Genomic DNA, 16,286 nt, shown 5'->3' with positions numbered 1-16,286 from the left:
TGAAAGCCTTTGACAACTTAATGATATCTATTTACAGGCTTCATTGCATCCAATTATTATTATTATTATTATTATTATTATTATTATTATTATTACATTCACACTTGCCTCCAACACACAAGAGTTTTTTTTCTCCCACCCTGGACATTATTTCCCAGGTATATAAACTCCACTTGCCTAGTTTCCAACAGACCTCACAAACTCCAAAGATGCCTGCCATAGATGTGGGTGAAATGTCAGAAGAGAGTGCTTCTGGAACATGGCCATACAGCCTGGAAAACTCATGGCAACTCAATGATTCCGGCCATGAAAGCCTTCAACAATTTAATGATATCTATTTACAGGCTTCATTGCATCCTATTATTATTATTATTATTATTAAAATTACATTAATTGAGGCATCAGTAGTTTAAATGTCTTTGGATCTTTACATCAAACTGTAATTTAAGATATGACTGTTCAACTCTGATTAAATCATTATTTTCATCGTCTTCAATGTAAATGTGCTTATGTGTCCTTTTAATAATAATAGAGTGAAAGAATAAATATAATAATAATAATAAATGCAGTAAAATAATAAATGTAATAATAAATGTATTAATAATAATAAAAACAGAGTAAAATAAATGTAAAGGTAACAATAATAACAGAGTAAAATAATAAATGTAATAATAATCATTAATAGAGTAAAATAATAAATGTAACAATACCAATAATAGAGAAAAATAATAAATATACCATATATACTTGAATATAAGCCGACCTATACTGAGTATATACAGTAGTTTTGAATTATGTATTAATAATAATAAAAACAGAGTAAAATAAATGTAAAGGTAACAATAATAATAACAGAGTAAAATAATAAATGTAATAATAATCATTAATAGAGTAAAATAATAAATGTAACAATACCAATAATAGAGAAAAATAATAAATATACCATATATACTTGAGTATAAGCCGACCTATACTGAGTATATACAGTAGTTTTGAAAATGCTAAGTTATAAACCACCTTGAGTTCCACTACACTATTTACCATGATTTTTGTTCCTGGGTTATAAATATCATTTCCTAATTATACTTTTATATATATACTAGCTGTGCCCGGCCACGCGTTGCTGTGGCGAAGTCTGGTGGTCTGGGAAATAAAGTATTGAGGAATTGGTGGTAGTTAAGGTCAAGGGTAAAGGTTTTCCCCTGACATTAAGTCCAGTCGTGTCTGACTCTGGGGGTTGGTGCTCATCTCCATTTCTAAGCCGAAGAGCCGGCGTTGTCCGTAGACTCCTCCAAGGTCATGTGGGATGACTGCATGGAGCGGTGTTACCTCCCCGCCGGAGCAGTACCTATTGATGCACTCACATTTGCATGTTTTCGAACTTCTGGGTTGGCAGAAGCTGGGGCTAACAGTGGGGGCTCTCTCCGCTCCCCCAATTCAAACCTGTGGCCTTTCGGTTCAGCAGCTCAGCGCTTTAACACGCTGCGCCATCAGGGGATATTATTTCCTAAAGGTTGTGAATATACAATATTTCTGATTGGTTTTTTTTGTTTGTTGGAGGCAAGTATGAATGCTGCAATTAGGAAAAATGATTAGGATGTAATGGCCTTGCAGCTTTAAAGCCTGGCTGTTTCCTCCCTGAGTGAATTTTTTGTTGGGAGGTGTTAGCTGGCCCTGATTGTTTCCTGTCTGGAATTCCCTTGTTTTCAGAGTGGTGTTGTTTGCGATATTTTATGTGCTTCTACTGTCTGTGGCCCTGAGAAAACAGGATTTGCCAGACTTTGATGATGGGAATCCTTTGTTGGGAGGTGTTAGCTGGCCCCGATTGTTTCCTGTGTGGAATTCCCCTGTTTATTTACTGTCCTGGTTTTAGAGATTATATTGTTCTGCATTATTCTATCCCAGTAATTATTTCATATTAAAGAAGAATCTCACTTATCCAACATTCGCTTATACAACGTTCTGGATTATCCAACGCAGTCTGCCTTTTCATAATCAATGTTTTTGTAGTCAGTGTTTTAAATTCATTGTGATATTTTAGTGGTAAATTTGTAAATACAGTACAGTAGAGTCTCACTTATCCAACATAAATGGGCCGGCACAACGTTGGATAAGCGAATATGTTGGATAATGAGGAATTAAGGATAACCCTATTAAACATCAAATTAAGTTATGATTTTACAAATTAAGCACCAAAACATCATGTTAGACAACAAATTTGTCAGAAAAAGTAGTTCAGTACACAGTAATGCTATATAGTAATTACTGTATTTATGAATTTAGCACCAAAATATCATGATATATTGAAAGCATTGACTACAAAAATGCGTTGGATAATCCAGAACGTTGGATAAGCGAGTGTTGGATAAGTGAGACTCTACTGTAAATACTACATAGCATTACTGCGCATGGAACTACTTTTTCTGTCAAATTTGTTGTATAATATGATGTTTTGGTGCTTAATTTGTATAACGATTACCTAATTTGATGTTTAATTGGCTTTTCCTGAATCCCTTCTTATTATCCAACATATTCACTTATCCTGCCGACCTATTTACGTTGGATAATTGAGACTCTACTGTATATTTCTAATCTTATATTATCTGCTCAGAACTGGATTATATGAGGCCCCTTCTTCACAGCTGTAGAAAATGCACACTGAAGTGGATTATATGGAAGTGTGGAGTCAAGATAATCCAGTGCAAAGCAGATAATATAAGATTATAAATGGGTTATATAGCTGTGTGGAAGGGCCTTGAGTCTACACTGCCATATAATCCAGTGCAAATTAGATAATCTGTGGAAGAAGTCTAAGTGAGGCCTAAATCTGCCTGTCCCCTAACTGAAACCTGGCTGTCCCTTGGTTGCTAGGCAACCAAGTGGGCAGAGATTAGCCCTCTAAACTGGCAGCAATTGGATAAAAAAAATTATTGCTCTCCCTCTAATTAGGACTTTATTTTTCTTTTCTTTTTGTTGTATCAACCTTGAGGCGTGGATGATGGGTTGTGTTGTCAAATTTTGAGGTTGGGGGGCCTGTACTTTTGTTGTTTTGTGAATCGCCGTGATGCTATCACTCTTTTATATATATAGATATAGATATATACACACACACACACACATATATATATATATAATTTCTATTATAAAAACATGAAAAAAGGTATAATAATGAAATAATAAATATAATAATAATAAATGCAGTAAAATAATACATGTAATAATAAATGCAGTAAAATAATAAATGTATTAATAATGATAAAAACAGAGTAAAATAAATGTAAAGGTAACAATAATAATAACAGAATAAAATAATAAATGTAATAATAATCATTAATAGAGTAAAATAATAATACCAATAATAACAGAGAAAAATATGGTAATAAATATACCATATATACTTGAGTATAAGCCGACCTGAATATAAGCCTACCAGGACCCTCACCCGAGTATAAGCTGAGGAGGTTTTTTTTTTTTCAGTCCTAAAAAAGGCTGAAAAACTAGGCTTATACTCGAGTTATATACAGTATTTGTATTCCACTTTTTCTCTCTAAAATTGAAAAATTGTAAAATTTGTCAGAAAAATACTAGTGAAAAGTATATTTATAAGCCTCTGAAATACCTTCGTTGTCAATCCACTTCAGGGTGATTGGCTGATCTTGTCGTAAATTGCACATTTCTCTCACTTCGTGACAAAGTTCGTCATAGTTCATGGACGCACCCAGATTTGATATAAGGATGTCTCTGGGGACGGAGAGAGAAATTATTAAATATCAAGAGCTCACAAACTGCATTTGCCATTGAAATCCACAAACACGTGGACAATTTCAACATAAAAACCATGAAAATGAACACAATCTGGCTCCCAGTATTTTAAAAAAAAATAATAATCTAAAATCAGGACCGTAAATAAAGAACAACACTCAGAAAATAGGGGAAATCCAGACAGGAAACAATCAGGGCCAGTTAACACCTCCCAACAAAGGATTCCCCCCAGGCAGGAAGAGGTTATTTCTTCCACACTTGCCTAAAATAGAGAAGGTTTCTGTCTCCCATCCTGGAGACATATAAATATATATATATAAATCCTACTTGCCTGGTTTCCCCCTCAGGCAGGAAGCAGCCAGGCTTTGAAGCTGCAAGGACATTCAATGCTAATCAAGGTGATTAACGGCAACATTAATACTTGCCTCAAATAGAAAAAGTTATTTCTTCCAACCTGGAGATATATAGATATATATATATACATAAACCCCACTTGCCTAGTTTCCCTTCCCCCCCCCAGACAGGAAGCAGCCAGGCTTTGAAGCTGCAAGGCCATTCAATGCTAATCAAGGTGATTAACGGCAACATTAATACTTGCCTCAAATAGAAAAAGTTATTTCTTCCAACCTGGATATATATATATATATATATATATATATATATATATATATATATATAAACCCCACTTGCCTAGTTTCCCTTCCCCCCCCCCCAGACAGGAAGCAGCCAGGCTTTGAAGCTGCAAGGCCATTCAATGCTAATCAAGGTGATTAACGGCAACATTAATACTTGCCTCAAATAGAAAAAGTTATTTCTTCCAACCTGGAGATATATATATATATATATATATATATATATATATATATATATATATAAAAACCCCACTTGCCTAGTTTCCCTCCCCCCCCCAGACAGGAAGCAGCCAGGCTTTGAAGCTGCAAGGCCATTCAATGCTAATCAAGGTGATTCAACGGCAACATTAATACTTGCCTCAAATAGAAAAAGTTATTTCTTCCAACCTGGGGATACATATATATATATATATATATATACACACACACACACACACACCCCACTTGCCTAGTTTCCCTTCCCCCCCCCCAGACAGGAAGCAGCCAGGCTTTGAAAAAGCCATTGAAATCCACAAGCATGGATTTCACAAGCATGAAACTATGAAAATGAACAGAAACTGGCTATCAACACTCAAAACAGGGGAATTCCAGGCATGGACCAGTTTCAGACCTGAAACTATCAGGGCCAGCTAACACCTCCCAACAAAGGATTCCCCCAGGCAGAAATCAGCCAGGCTTTGAAACTGCAAGGCCATTCAATGCTAATCAAGGTGTCCGACTGCAATATTCACACTTGCCTCCAACAGACAAGAGTTGTTTCTCCCACAGATATATAAACCCCACTTGCCTAGTTTCCAAAACAACCTCAGAACCTCAGAGGAATGCCTGCCATAGATGTGGGAGAAATGTCAGGAGAGAATGCTTCTGGTACATGCCTGGAAAACTCACAGCAACCCAGCGATCCAAACCATGAAAGCCTTCAACAACTTAAAGATATCTATTTACAGGCTTCATTGCATCCAATTATTATCATTATTATTATTATTATTATTATTATTATTATTAAAATTACATTAATTGAGGTATCAGTAGTTTAAATGTCTTTGGATCTTCACATCAAACTGTAATTTAAGATATGACTGTCCAACTCTGATTAAATCATTATTTTCATCTTCTTCAATGTAAATGTGCTTAAGCGTCCTTTTAATAATAATAGGGTGAAAGAATAAATATAATAATAATAATAAATGCAGTAAAATAATAAATGTAATAATAAATAGAGTAAAATAATAAATGCAATAATAATAATAATAAGATCAGAGTGAAATAATAAAATGTATTATTATTATTATTATTATTAATAATAATAATACAGTAAAATAAATGTAATAGTAGCAACAATAATAGAGAAAAATAATAAATGTAATAATACCAATAATAGAGAAAAATAATAAATGTACCATATATTCTCAAGTATAAGCTGACCCAAGTATAAGCCAACCAGGACCCTCACCCGAGTATAAGCCGAGGGGGCTTTTTCAGTCTTAAAAAAGTGCTGAAAAACTAGGCTTATACTCGAGTATATATATTATTTATCCTTTGACTTACCCGTTATAATGAGTTTTCATTCTGATGAAGTTCTTCCTCATGTTCATTTTCGATCCCATTCTGCTGGGCATGTTTTGAGAGCAGCACCGGAAAAAAGTTCCTAGGTTTCTAGGTTTGGTTTCTTCACGTTACTTCAATATTTCAAAGGGTTTAGTAACCCTGAAAAAGCAAACAAGGAATTGGATATTAGTAAGTCTGCCAAACTGTCGAACACATAAAATAGAAACACAAACAATAAAGCAAATCAACATTACAGTTATTATTTTTCTCCATTATTATTGGTATTATTATATTTATTATTTTTCTCCATTATTATTGGTATTATTATATTTATTATTTTTCTCTGTTATTATTGGTATTATTATATTTATTATTTTTCTCTATTATTATTGGTATTATTATATTTATTATTTTTCTCCATTATTATTGGTATTATTATATTTATTATTTTTCTCCATTATTATTGGTATTATTATATTTATTATTTTTCTCCATTATTATTGGTATTATTATATTTATTATTTTTCTCTATTATTGTTGCTACTATTACATTTATTTTACTGTATTATTATTATTATTAATACATTTATTATTTCACTCTGATCTTATTATTATATTTATTATTTTACTCTATTTATTATTACATGTATTATTTTCCTGTATTTATTATTAATTGATTTTTTTTTCAGTATCCTGACTTTACTTTCTACAGAAATGCAAGTATGTCATGAAAACAAGTCTACAATACCTTTTTTAACTTTTTGTTGTTGTCTCTCATATATATATATATATATATATATATATATATATATAATTATTATATTAATTATAATTAAATATAATTATATATATATATATATAATTTTTATTGAGAATAAAAGAAAGATGTACTTTTACATAAAAAAGTGTGAGAACATTTTGGATATAGCAAAGTAGGAAAAATAGAATAAATGAGAGAGAGAAAATAGAAAAATAAAATAAAATAAAAATAATATAATTGTTGCTTCCTTTCTTCTTGGTAGTGGGGATGCAATTTCTCACCTAATAAAAAGGCTTCCAAACTTCGCCTGTCTATCATTTTAAAGCCTCTTTCTCGGTCTCGCGGATGGTCATGAATACCATTTCCATTTTTCGAATCAAGATCTTTATTTTGTTTGTCTACAATCCCATTGCCAGTACTCCAATGTCAGGTCAATTATTATTTCTATACTGTAATTACAGTGGTGCAGCGGATTAAACCCCTGAGCTACTGACCAAAAGGTCGGTGGTTTGAATCTAGGGAACAGGGTGAGCTCCCGCTGTTAGCCCCAGCTCCTGCCAATCTAGCAGTTCGAAAACATGCAAATGTGAGTAGATCAATAGGTACTGCTCCGGCGGGAAGCTAACAGCGCTCCATGTAGTCATACCAATGGCCACATGACCTAGGAGGTGTCTAATTATAATAATATTAATATTAATAATAATAATAATAATAATAATAATAAGTTTATTTATACCCTGCCTCCATCTCCCCTGAAGGGGACTCGGGGCGGCTCACGGATAATATCAGATAAAAACAGTGACAATAAACAATACATCAGTAAACAAAAACATACACCAATTATAAAATTTAAACATTAACCTATGAAAATAAAAACACACTTAATAAAGTTGTCTATGGACAACGCCAGCTCTTCGGCTCAGACATGGAGATGAGCAGAGTCGGACACGACTGGACTTAACGTCAGAGGAAAACCTTTACCTTATTATTATTATTATTATTATTATTATTATTATTATTATTATTATATTGTATGACATAGCAAACAAGATAGATATGCTGGATTTCGTATCACAAAATCACAAATAATAATAATAATAATTAATATTATTATTATATTGTATGACACAGCAAACAAGATAGATATGCTGGATTTCGTATCACAAAACCACAAATTATTATTATTATTATTATTATTATGACACAGCAAACAAGATAGATATGCTGGATTTCGTATCACAAAACCACAAATTATTATTATTATTATTATTATTATTTTATTATGACACAGCAAACAAGATAGATATGCTGGATTTCGTATCACAAAACCACAAATTATTATTATTATTATTATTATTATTATTATGACACAGCAAACAAGATAGATATGCTGGATTTCGTATCACAAAACCACAAATTATTATTATTATTATTATTATTATTTTATTATGACACAGCAAACAAGATAGACATGCTGGATTTCGTATCACAAAACCACAAATTATTATTATTATTATTATTATTATTATTATTATTATGACACAGCAAACAAGATAGATATGCTGGATTTCGTTTCACAAAATCACAAGTCGAACACTTCCCAAGTGTCTAGGACTGTGTGATGTATTATTATTATTATTATTATTATTATTGACACAACGACATAGTCTGACACAGCAAACAAGATAGATATGCTGGATTTCGTATCACAAAACTACAAATTATTATTTTACTATGACACAGCAAACAAAATAGATATGTTGGATTTCGTATCACAAAATCCCAAGTCGAACACTTCCCAAGTGTCTAGGACTGTGTGATGTGTTTTCGGATGATGTGCGCAGATCCCAGTAGGGTGGCCTTTTGCAGTGGGCAGATTGTGATTTTGTCAATTATTATTATTATTATTATTATTATTATTATTATTATTATTATCATTATTATGACTTGTGATTTTGTGATACGAAATCCAGCATATACATCTCGTTTGCTGTGTCATACTATGTCTTTGTGTCAATAATAATAATAATAATAATAATACAGAAAACAAGTTTGGCCCCTTCTCCTCAATGGGACGTCCTTTCGAATATCGAAACATGGCTCTCACGTCCCTTTTCTCGAAGCTAAATAAAAGGCTTGACCTCATAGTTCACTAACTTTCCCTTGCCAGGCCACTGGGAGGAAATAATATTATTTGTTTTCCTTCTAAAATACCGAAAGGGAGTTGCTGGAGGCTGGGTGAAGCCTCTGACCGCTCCCTATGTTTACGTACAGGTCAGCAGGCAGTTCGGCACATCCGCTGAACTCAATGCGCTGCCTATGTGGGCCGTTTGCCAACATTGGGTGTAATGCTTGGCTTGAAAACATTGTCAAATCCTGACTTACATGGGCCTGTGCAATGTCAACTCCTTGTCTTAAGGAATGTGCCATCAAGACTTAAGGTACATCACTTGGGGGCCCCTCCCCAAAATAACACGCTATGCTAATAATAATAATAATAATAATAATAATAATAATAATAATAATAAATAAATAAATATTTACTCTTACAGGTAAAACAAGCAGTCAAAAAAGAAGAACCTGCCCTGGCAGAATATGTAAAGCAAAGTGAAGAACCTGCTTTGGTTGAAGTCAAAAATCAGAAACTCCTCAAAACACAACAGACAAAAAAAAACAGTACAAGAAAATCGCACTACAAACTAGAGCTGACAGCTGGCCACAACAAAACATTGCATGGAAAGATCCTTGACAAAATTGAAGGAAAAGGGTCCCATTCATGGCTCTGGCTCACGAATGGGACCCTGAAGAAGGAAGGAGACAGAAGGCCTGATCCTTGCAGCCCAGGAGCAAGCCATCGGGACAAAGGCAATTAATAATAATAATAATAATAATAATAATAATAGAAGACCTGGCTCTGGCTCACGAATAGGACCCTGAAGAAGGAAGGAGACAGAAGGCCTGATCCTTGCAGCCCAGGAGCAAGACATCAGGACAAAGGCAATTCAGGCCAAGATCGAAAAATCAGATGATGACCCAAAATGCAGACTGTGCAAGGAAACCATGGATCATCTCCTCAGCTGGTGTAAGAAAATTGCACAGACAGACTACAAACAGAGGCACAACTATGTGGCCCAAATGATTCATTGGAACTTATGCCTCAAGTACCACCTGCCAGCAGCAAAGAACTGGTGGGATCACAAACCTGCAAAAGTATTGGAAAATGAACACGCAAAGATACTGTGGGACTTCCGAATCGAGACTGACAAAGTTCTGGAACACAACACACCAGACATCACAGTTGTGGAAAAGAAAAAAGTTTGGATCATTGATGTCGCCATCCCAGGTGACAGTCGCATTGATGAAAAACAACAGGAAAAACTCAGCCGCTATCAGGACCTCAAGATTGAACTTCAAAGACTCTGGCAGAAACCAGTGCAGGTGGTCCCGGTGGTGATGGGCACAATGGGTGCCGTGCCAAAAGATCTCAGCCAGCATTTGGAAACAATAGACATTGACAAAATTACGATCTGCCAACTGCAAAAGGCCACCCTGCTGGGATCTGCGCGCATCATCCAAAAATACATCACACAGTCCTAGACACTTGGGAAGTGTTCGACTTGTGATTTTGTGATATGAAATCCAGAATATCTATCTTGTTTGCTGTGTCATACAATTACAAATAATAATAATAATAATATTTATTATATATTGTATAAAATATACAATATATAATATAATATATATATTGTGTGTGTGTGTGTGTGTATATATATATATATATAAAATATTGTCAATAATATTATAACGTAATACAATACTAATAATATAACATCATAATATTAATTATATATTTATATTACATGTAATATTACTAATAGCATTACAGTATAGTGATATACTACAATATGGTAATTTAATGCTAATATTGTGCTATGCTGATTATACAATATATTGTATATACAATAGTCTCACTTATCCAAAGTTCTGGATTATCCAAGCCATTTTTGTAGTCAATGTTTTCAATATATCGTGACATTTTGGTGCTAAATTCGTAAATACAGTAATTACAACATAACATTACTGCCTATTGAACTACTTTTTCTGTCAAATTTGTTGTATAACATGATGTTTTGGTGCTTAATTTGTAAAATCATAACCTAATTTGATGTTTAATAGGCTTTTCCTTAATCCCTCCTTATTATCCAAGATATTCGCTTATCCAAGCTTCTGCCGGCCCGTTTAGCTTGGATAAGTGAGACTCAATATGCAGGAATGCTATGTAGTAATTACTGTATTTATGAATTTAGCACCGAAACATCACAATGTATTGAAAACATTGACTACAAAAACATGGACTACTAAAGGGCAGACTGCGTTGGATAATCCAGAATGTTGGATAAGCGAATGTTGGATAAGTGAGACTCTACTGTATTGACAATAATAATATTATAATGTAATACAATACTAATAATATAACATAATAATATAAATTATATATTTATATTACATGTAATATTACTAATAGCTTTACCGTATAGTGATATAGTACAATATAGTAATTTAATGCTAATATTGTGCTATGCTAACTATGCACATATAAGTTGTAAGCTGCTCTGAATCCCCTTCGGGGTGAGAAGGGAGGGATATAAATGTAGTAAATAAAAGAATTAAAAATAGTAGCAAATAAATAAATAATCATATACACCATAGAATTAATGCAGCTTAGCAGTACTTTAACTGCCATGGTTCAGTGCTATTCATTCTCTGCCAAAGAATGCTCGTGAATCACAAAAAATACAAAGCCCAGGAGTCCTTTGCGTGGCATCATGATGGTTAAAGGGGTCTCAAAATAATAATAATAATAATAATAATAATAATAATAATAATAATAATAATAACTTTATTCTTGTATCCCGCCACCATCTCCCCGGAGGGACTCAGGGCGGCTCACATGGGGACAAGCCCAACGGTAACATAAGTTAAAACATAATCCAAAGACTTAAAAACAGTATAAACAATATAAATTTAATAAGTAAAGGTAAAGATTTCCCCTGACGTTAAGTCCAGTTGTATACGACTCTAGGGGTTGGTGCTCATCTCCATTTCTGAGCCGAAGAGCCAGCGTTGTCCATAGACGCCTCCTAGGTCATGTGGCCATTGGCATGACAGCATGGAGCGCCGTTACCTTCCCGCCAAAGCAGTACCTATTGATCTACTCACATTGGCATGTTTTTGAACTGCTAGTTTGGCAGAAGCTGGGGCTAACAGCGGGTGCTCACTCCGCTCCCCGGATTCGAACCTGCGACCTTTTCGCCTGCAAGTTCAGCAGCTCAGCACTTTAACATATATATAAATATATAAATATAAATAGAATGACATAAAACCATGTTAATTCTGCAGTATAGATGCACCCATAGCTCCGGGGGAGATATGTTGGAAGGAAGAAGGGTGTCTGAAGTTAAAATATTTGTATAATATCGTAGGAAGCTATTATTATAATTGGATACACAACAAGATTAATACGCAGCAAACGAGATCACTAGAGCAGACAAAAGCAAACATTCAATGCTTTATTTACAAACATACAATGAGACAGAAAAGGGGGTTGGACTGGATGGCCCTTGGGGTCCCTTCCAACTCTGGGATTATTATTATTATTATTATTATTATTATTATTATTATTCAAAAAGACTGCAAAAGAAAGTTTCTCCCTTAAAAGACACTTAAAGAGAATGCGAGGTAACAAATGATAAGGAAAACAGATAAGGAGAACAGTCTCAACCTCGACCTTTGGCACTGCAACTCCTTTGCCCTCTTAAAACTCAGATCTCTATCATAGAAAGATGGGAAAAGTTTATTAAACTGCCAAACAAACTGTGTTTTATATTGTGATGTTTCAACTGTTGTGTTTGGAATTGCTTCTTATTTATTATTTATTTATTTACTACATTTATATCCTGCCCTTCTCACCCCGAAGGGGACTCAGAGCGGCTTACAAATAAAATTTATACACAATATTATATTATTAGCATAGCACAATACTGGCAATAAATTACTATATTGTACTATGTCAGTATGTTGTAATATTATTAGTAATATTACATATAAAATATAATATATAATCAATATTACTATATTATTGTATTGTATTATTACTGTTATGTCGTATTTCAATATAATATTATGAATGTTATATGTATATACAATATGTTATATTATTATAGTAAATTATATTGTGGGATATATATGGTGGGATATAAATGTTGCAAATAAATAAATAATATTGCCTAGTTTCCCCAGGCGGGAAGCTGCCAGGCTTTGAAGCTGCAAGGCCATTCAATGCTAATCAAGGTGATTAATGGCAACATTAACACTTGCCTCAAACAGAAAAGAGTTTTCTTCCTATATATATAAACCCCACTTGCCTAGTTTCCCCAGGCGGGAAGCAGCCAGGCTTTGGAGCTGCAAGGCCATTCAATGCTAATCAAGATTATTGATAGCAATATTGACACTTGTCTCAAACAGAAAAGAGTTTTCTTCCTATATGTATATATATATATAAACCCCACTTGCCTAGTTTCCCCAGGCGGGAAGCAGCCAGGCTTTGGAGCTGCAAGGCCATTCAATGCTAATCAAAATTATTGATAGCAATATTGACACTTGTCTCAAACAGAAAAGAGTTTTCTTCCTATATATATCTATATATCTATATATATATAAACCCCACTTGCCTAGTTTCCCCAGGCGGGAAGCAGCCAGGCTTTGGCGCTGCAAGGCCATTCAATGCTAATCAAAGGTGATTAATGGCAACATTGACACTTGCCTCAAACAGAAAAGAGTTTTCTTCCTATATATATATATATATATATATATATATATAAACCCCACTTGCCTAGTTTCCCCAGGCAGGAAGCAGCCAGGCTTTGGCGCTGCAAGGCCATTCAATGCTAATCAAAGGTGATTAATGGCAACATTGACACTTGCCTCAAACAGAAAAGAGTTTTCTTCCTATATATATATATATATATATATATATATAAACCCCACTTGCCTAGTTTCCCCAGGCAGGAAGCAGCCAGGCTTTGGCGCTGCAAGGCCATTCAATGCTAATCAAAGGTGATTAATAGCAACATTGACACTTGTCTCAAACAGAAAAGAGTTTTCTTCCAATATATATCTATATATCAATATCTATATCTATATCTATATCTATAAACCCCACTTGCCTAGTTTCCCCAGGCGGGAAGCAGCCAGGCTTTGGAGCTGCAAGGCCATTCAATGCTAATCAAGATTATTGATAGCAATATTGACACTAGCATATGTATATATGTATATATGTAACTAGCATAGCAAGTTTACTGTTGTATTTGTATATTGTTGGGCCTGGACCCCATGTGAACCACCCCGAGTCCCCTTGGGGAGATGGGACAGGAAAAAAGAATAAAGTTATTATTATTATTATTATTATTATTATTATTATTAACTTTGTTGTTGCAGTACATCCTGCAGCACATTTTGCTCCAATTTTTCAACCAATATCTGAGTCAATATAACAATATCATAATATATATAACTAATAATATAATATATTGTATATACATATAATATTTGTAATAATATTATAATGTAATACAATATAATAATAATAATACACTATTATAATTGTATACTTATACAGTAGAATCTCACTTATACAAGCTAAACGGGCCGGCAGAACGTTGGATAAGCGAATATCTTGGATAATAAGGAGGGATTTAGGAAAAGCCTATTAAACATCAAATTAGGTTATGATTTTACAAATTAAGCACCAAAACATCACGTTATATAACAAATTTGACAGAAAAAGTAGTTCAATACACAGTAATGCTATGTAGTAATTACTGTATTTACGATTTTAGCACCAAAATATCACGATATATTGAAAACATTGACTACAAAAATGGCTTGGATAATCCAGAAGCTTGGATAAGTGAGACTATTGTATATACAATATATTGTATAATTAGCATAGCACAATCCAGAACTTTGGATAAGCGAGTCTTGGATACGTAATACAATGTAATTATAATAATACACTATTATAATTGTATACTTATATTACATGTAATATTACTATTAATATTACAATATAGTGATATACTTCAATATAGTAATTTATAATGCTTATATTGTGCTATGTTAATAATATAATATATTTTATGTACACATAACTTGTAAGCCGCCTTACGAGTGGGTGGGATATAAATGTTGCTAATAAATAAATAATATTGCCTAGTTTCCCCAGGCGGGAAGCTGCCAGGCTTTGAAGCTGCAAGGCCATTCAATGCTAATCAAGGTGATTAATGGCAACATTAACACTTGCCTCAAACAGAAAAGAGTTTTCTTCCTATATATATATATATATATAAACCCCACTTGCCTAGTTTCCCCAGGCGGGAAGCAGCCAGGCTTTGGCGCTGCAAGGCCATTCAATGCTAATCAAAGGTGATTAATAGCAACATTGACACTTGTCTCAAACAGAAGTGTTTTCTTCCAATATATATACACACATATATATACATATATATATATAAACCCCACTTGCCTAGTTTCCCCAGGCAGGAAGCAGCCAGGCTTTGGCGCTGCAAGGCCATTCAATGCTAATCAAAGGTGATTAATGGCAACATTGACACTTGCCTCAAACAGAAAAGAGTTTTCTTCCAATATATATCTATATATCTATATCTATATCTATATATATATATATATAAACCCCACTTGCCTAGTTTCCCCAGGCGGGAAACAGCCAGGCTTTGGTGCTGCAAGGCCATTCAATGCTAATCAAGCTGATTGAAACCAATATTGACACTTGCCTCAAACAGACACTTGCCCACCCTGGAGATATATAAACCCCACTTGCATAGTTTTCCAACAGACCTCACAACCTCTGAGGGTGAATGCCAAAGATTCAGGCGAAACATCAGGAGAGAATGCTTCTGAGGGAACCCGGAAAACTTCCTCACAACCACTGAGGGTGAATGCCAAAGATTCAGGCGGAGCGTCAGGAGAGAATGCTTCTGAGGGAGCTCTGAAAACTTCCTCCCTCAGAAACAGACCTCACAACCTCTGCCAAAGATTCAGGCGGAACGTCAGGAGAGAATGCTTCCCTCAGAAAGCCCCACTTTCCGGAGTTTCTCCTCACCGGGCTTCCTCCTTCCTCCTTCCTCCACTTCGGCCTAAGTTTACCTCAACTTTTCCCGCCCTTTTCCGCGGCACTTCCTCCTTCCGCTTCCTCTTCCCCTCAAGGTTTCCTTTCCCTCCGACCCGAATATGGCGGACCGCGTCCTGTGAGGGGATTTAGTTTTGCCCCCAGCTCACGCCCTCCGCCAATCAGCTCCGCCCTGCCCTTACCCCTTAGCCAATAGGAAGCCCGCCCGGAGGGAGAGTCCACGCCCACTCCTTAATGAGCGGCCAATGAAAACAGGCAGGGACGACTACCTGGAGAAAAAGGCGCTAGGGGCGGGACGAGGAAGGCAGCGGAGCCAATAGGAAAAAAAGAGAGAATCACCTGTAGCCAATAGGAAAGGGAGGGGTGCCAGGGAGGG

At 34.7% G+C, this 16,286-nt stretch overlaps 1 protein-coding gene across 3 annotated transcripts in view; it reads right to left on the bottom strand.

Annotated features, from left to right (window-relative positions):
• prkcz (protein kinase C zeta) overlaps positions 1 to 16,069 on the bottom strand; it is a 78,519-nt gene extending 62,450 nt beyond the window's left edge. For 2 of the 3 annotated variants that reach the window (XM_062965540.1, XM_062965543.1), the window contains exons 1-3: positions 15,928 to 16,069; positions 5,943 to 6,101; positions 3,620 to 3,741 (exon numbers count right to left, since the gene is read on the bottom strand). In XM_062965540.1, coding sequence (XP_062821610.1) covers positions 3,620 to 3,741; positions 5,943 to 6,013 — 193 coding nt within the window. In that variant the 5' untranslated portion in view covers positions 6,014 to 6,101; positions 15,928 to 16,069. Of the gene's footprint in view, positions 1 to 3,619; positions 3,742 to 5,942; positions 6,102 to 15,883; positions 15,899 to 15,927 lie in introns of those variants that run through there. The other variant, XM_062965541.1, reaches the window with a different exon arrangement.
• Between the last annotated feature and the right edge of the window lie 217 nt (positions 16,070 to 16,286).

This window comes from Anolis carolinensis, unplaced genomic scaffold (assembly GCF_035594765.1).
Source record: "Anolis carolinensis isolate JA03-04 unplaced genomic scaffold, rAnoCar3.1.pri scaffold_15, whole genome shotgun sequence".
Classification (NCBI taxonomy): Eukaryota; Metazoa; Chordata; class Lepidosauria; order Squamata; family Dactyloidae; genus Anolis; species Anolis carolinensis.
Note: the sequence above shows the minus strand (reverse complement) of the source record. Positions and strands in the feature narration are given on the sequence as shown.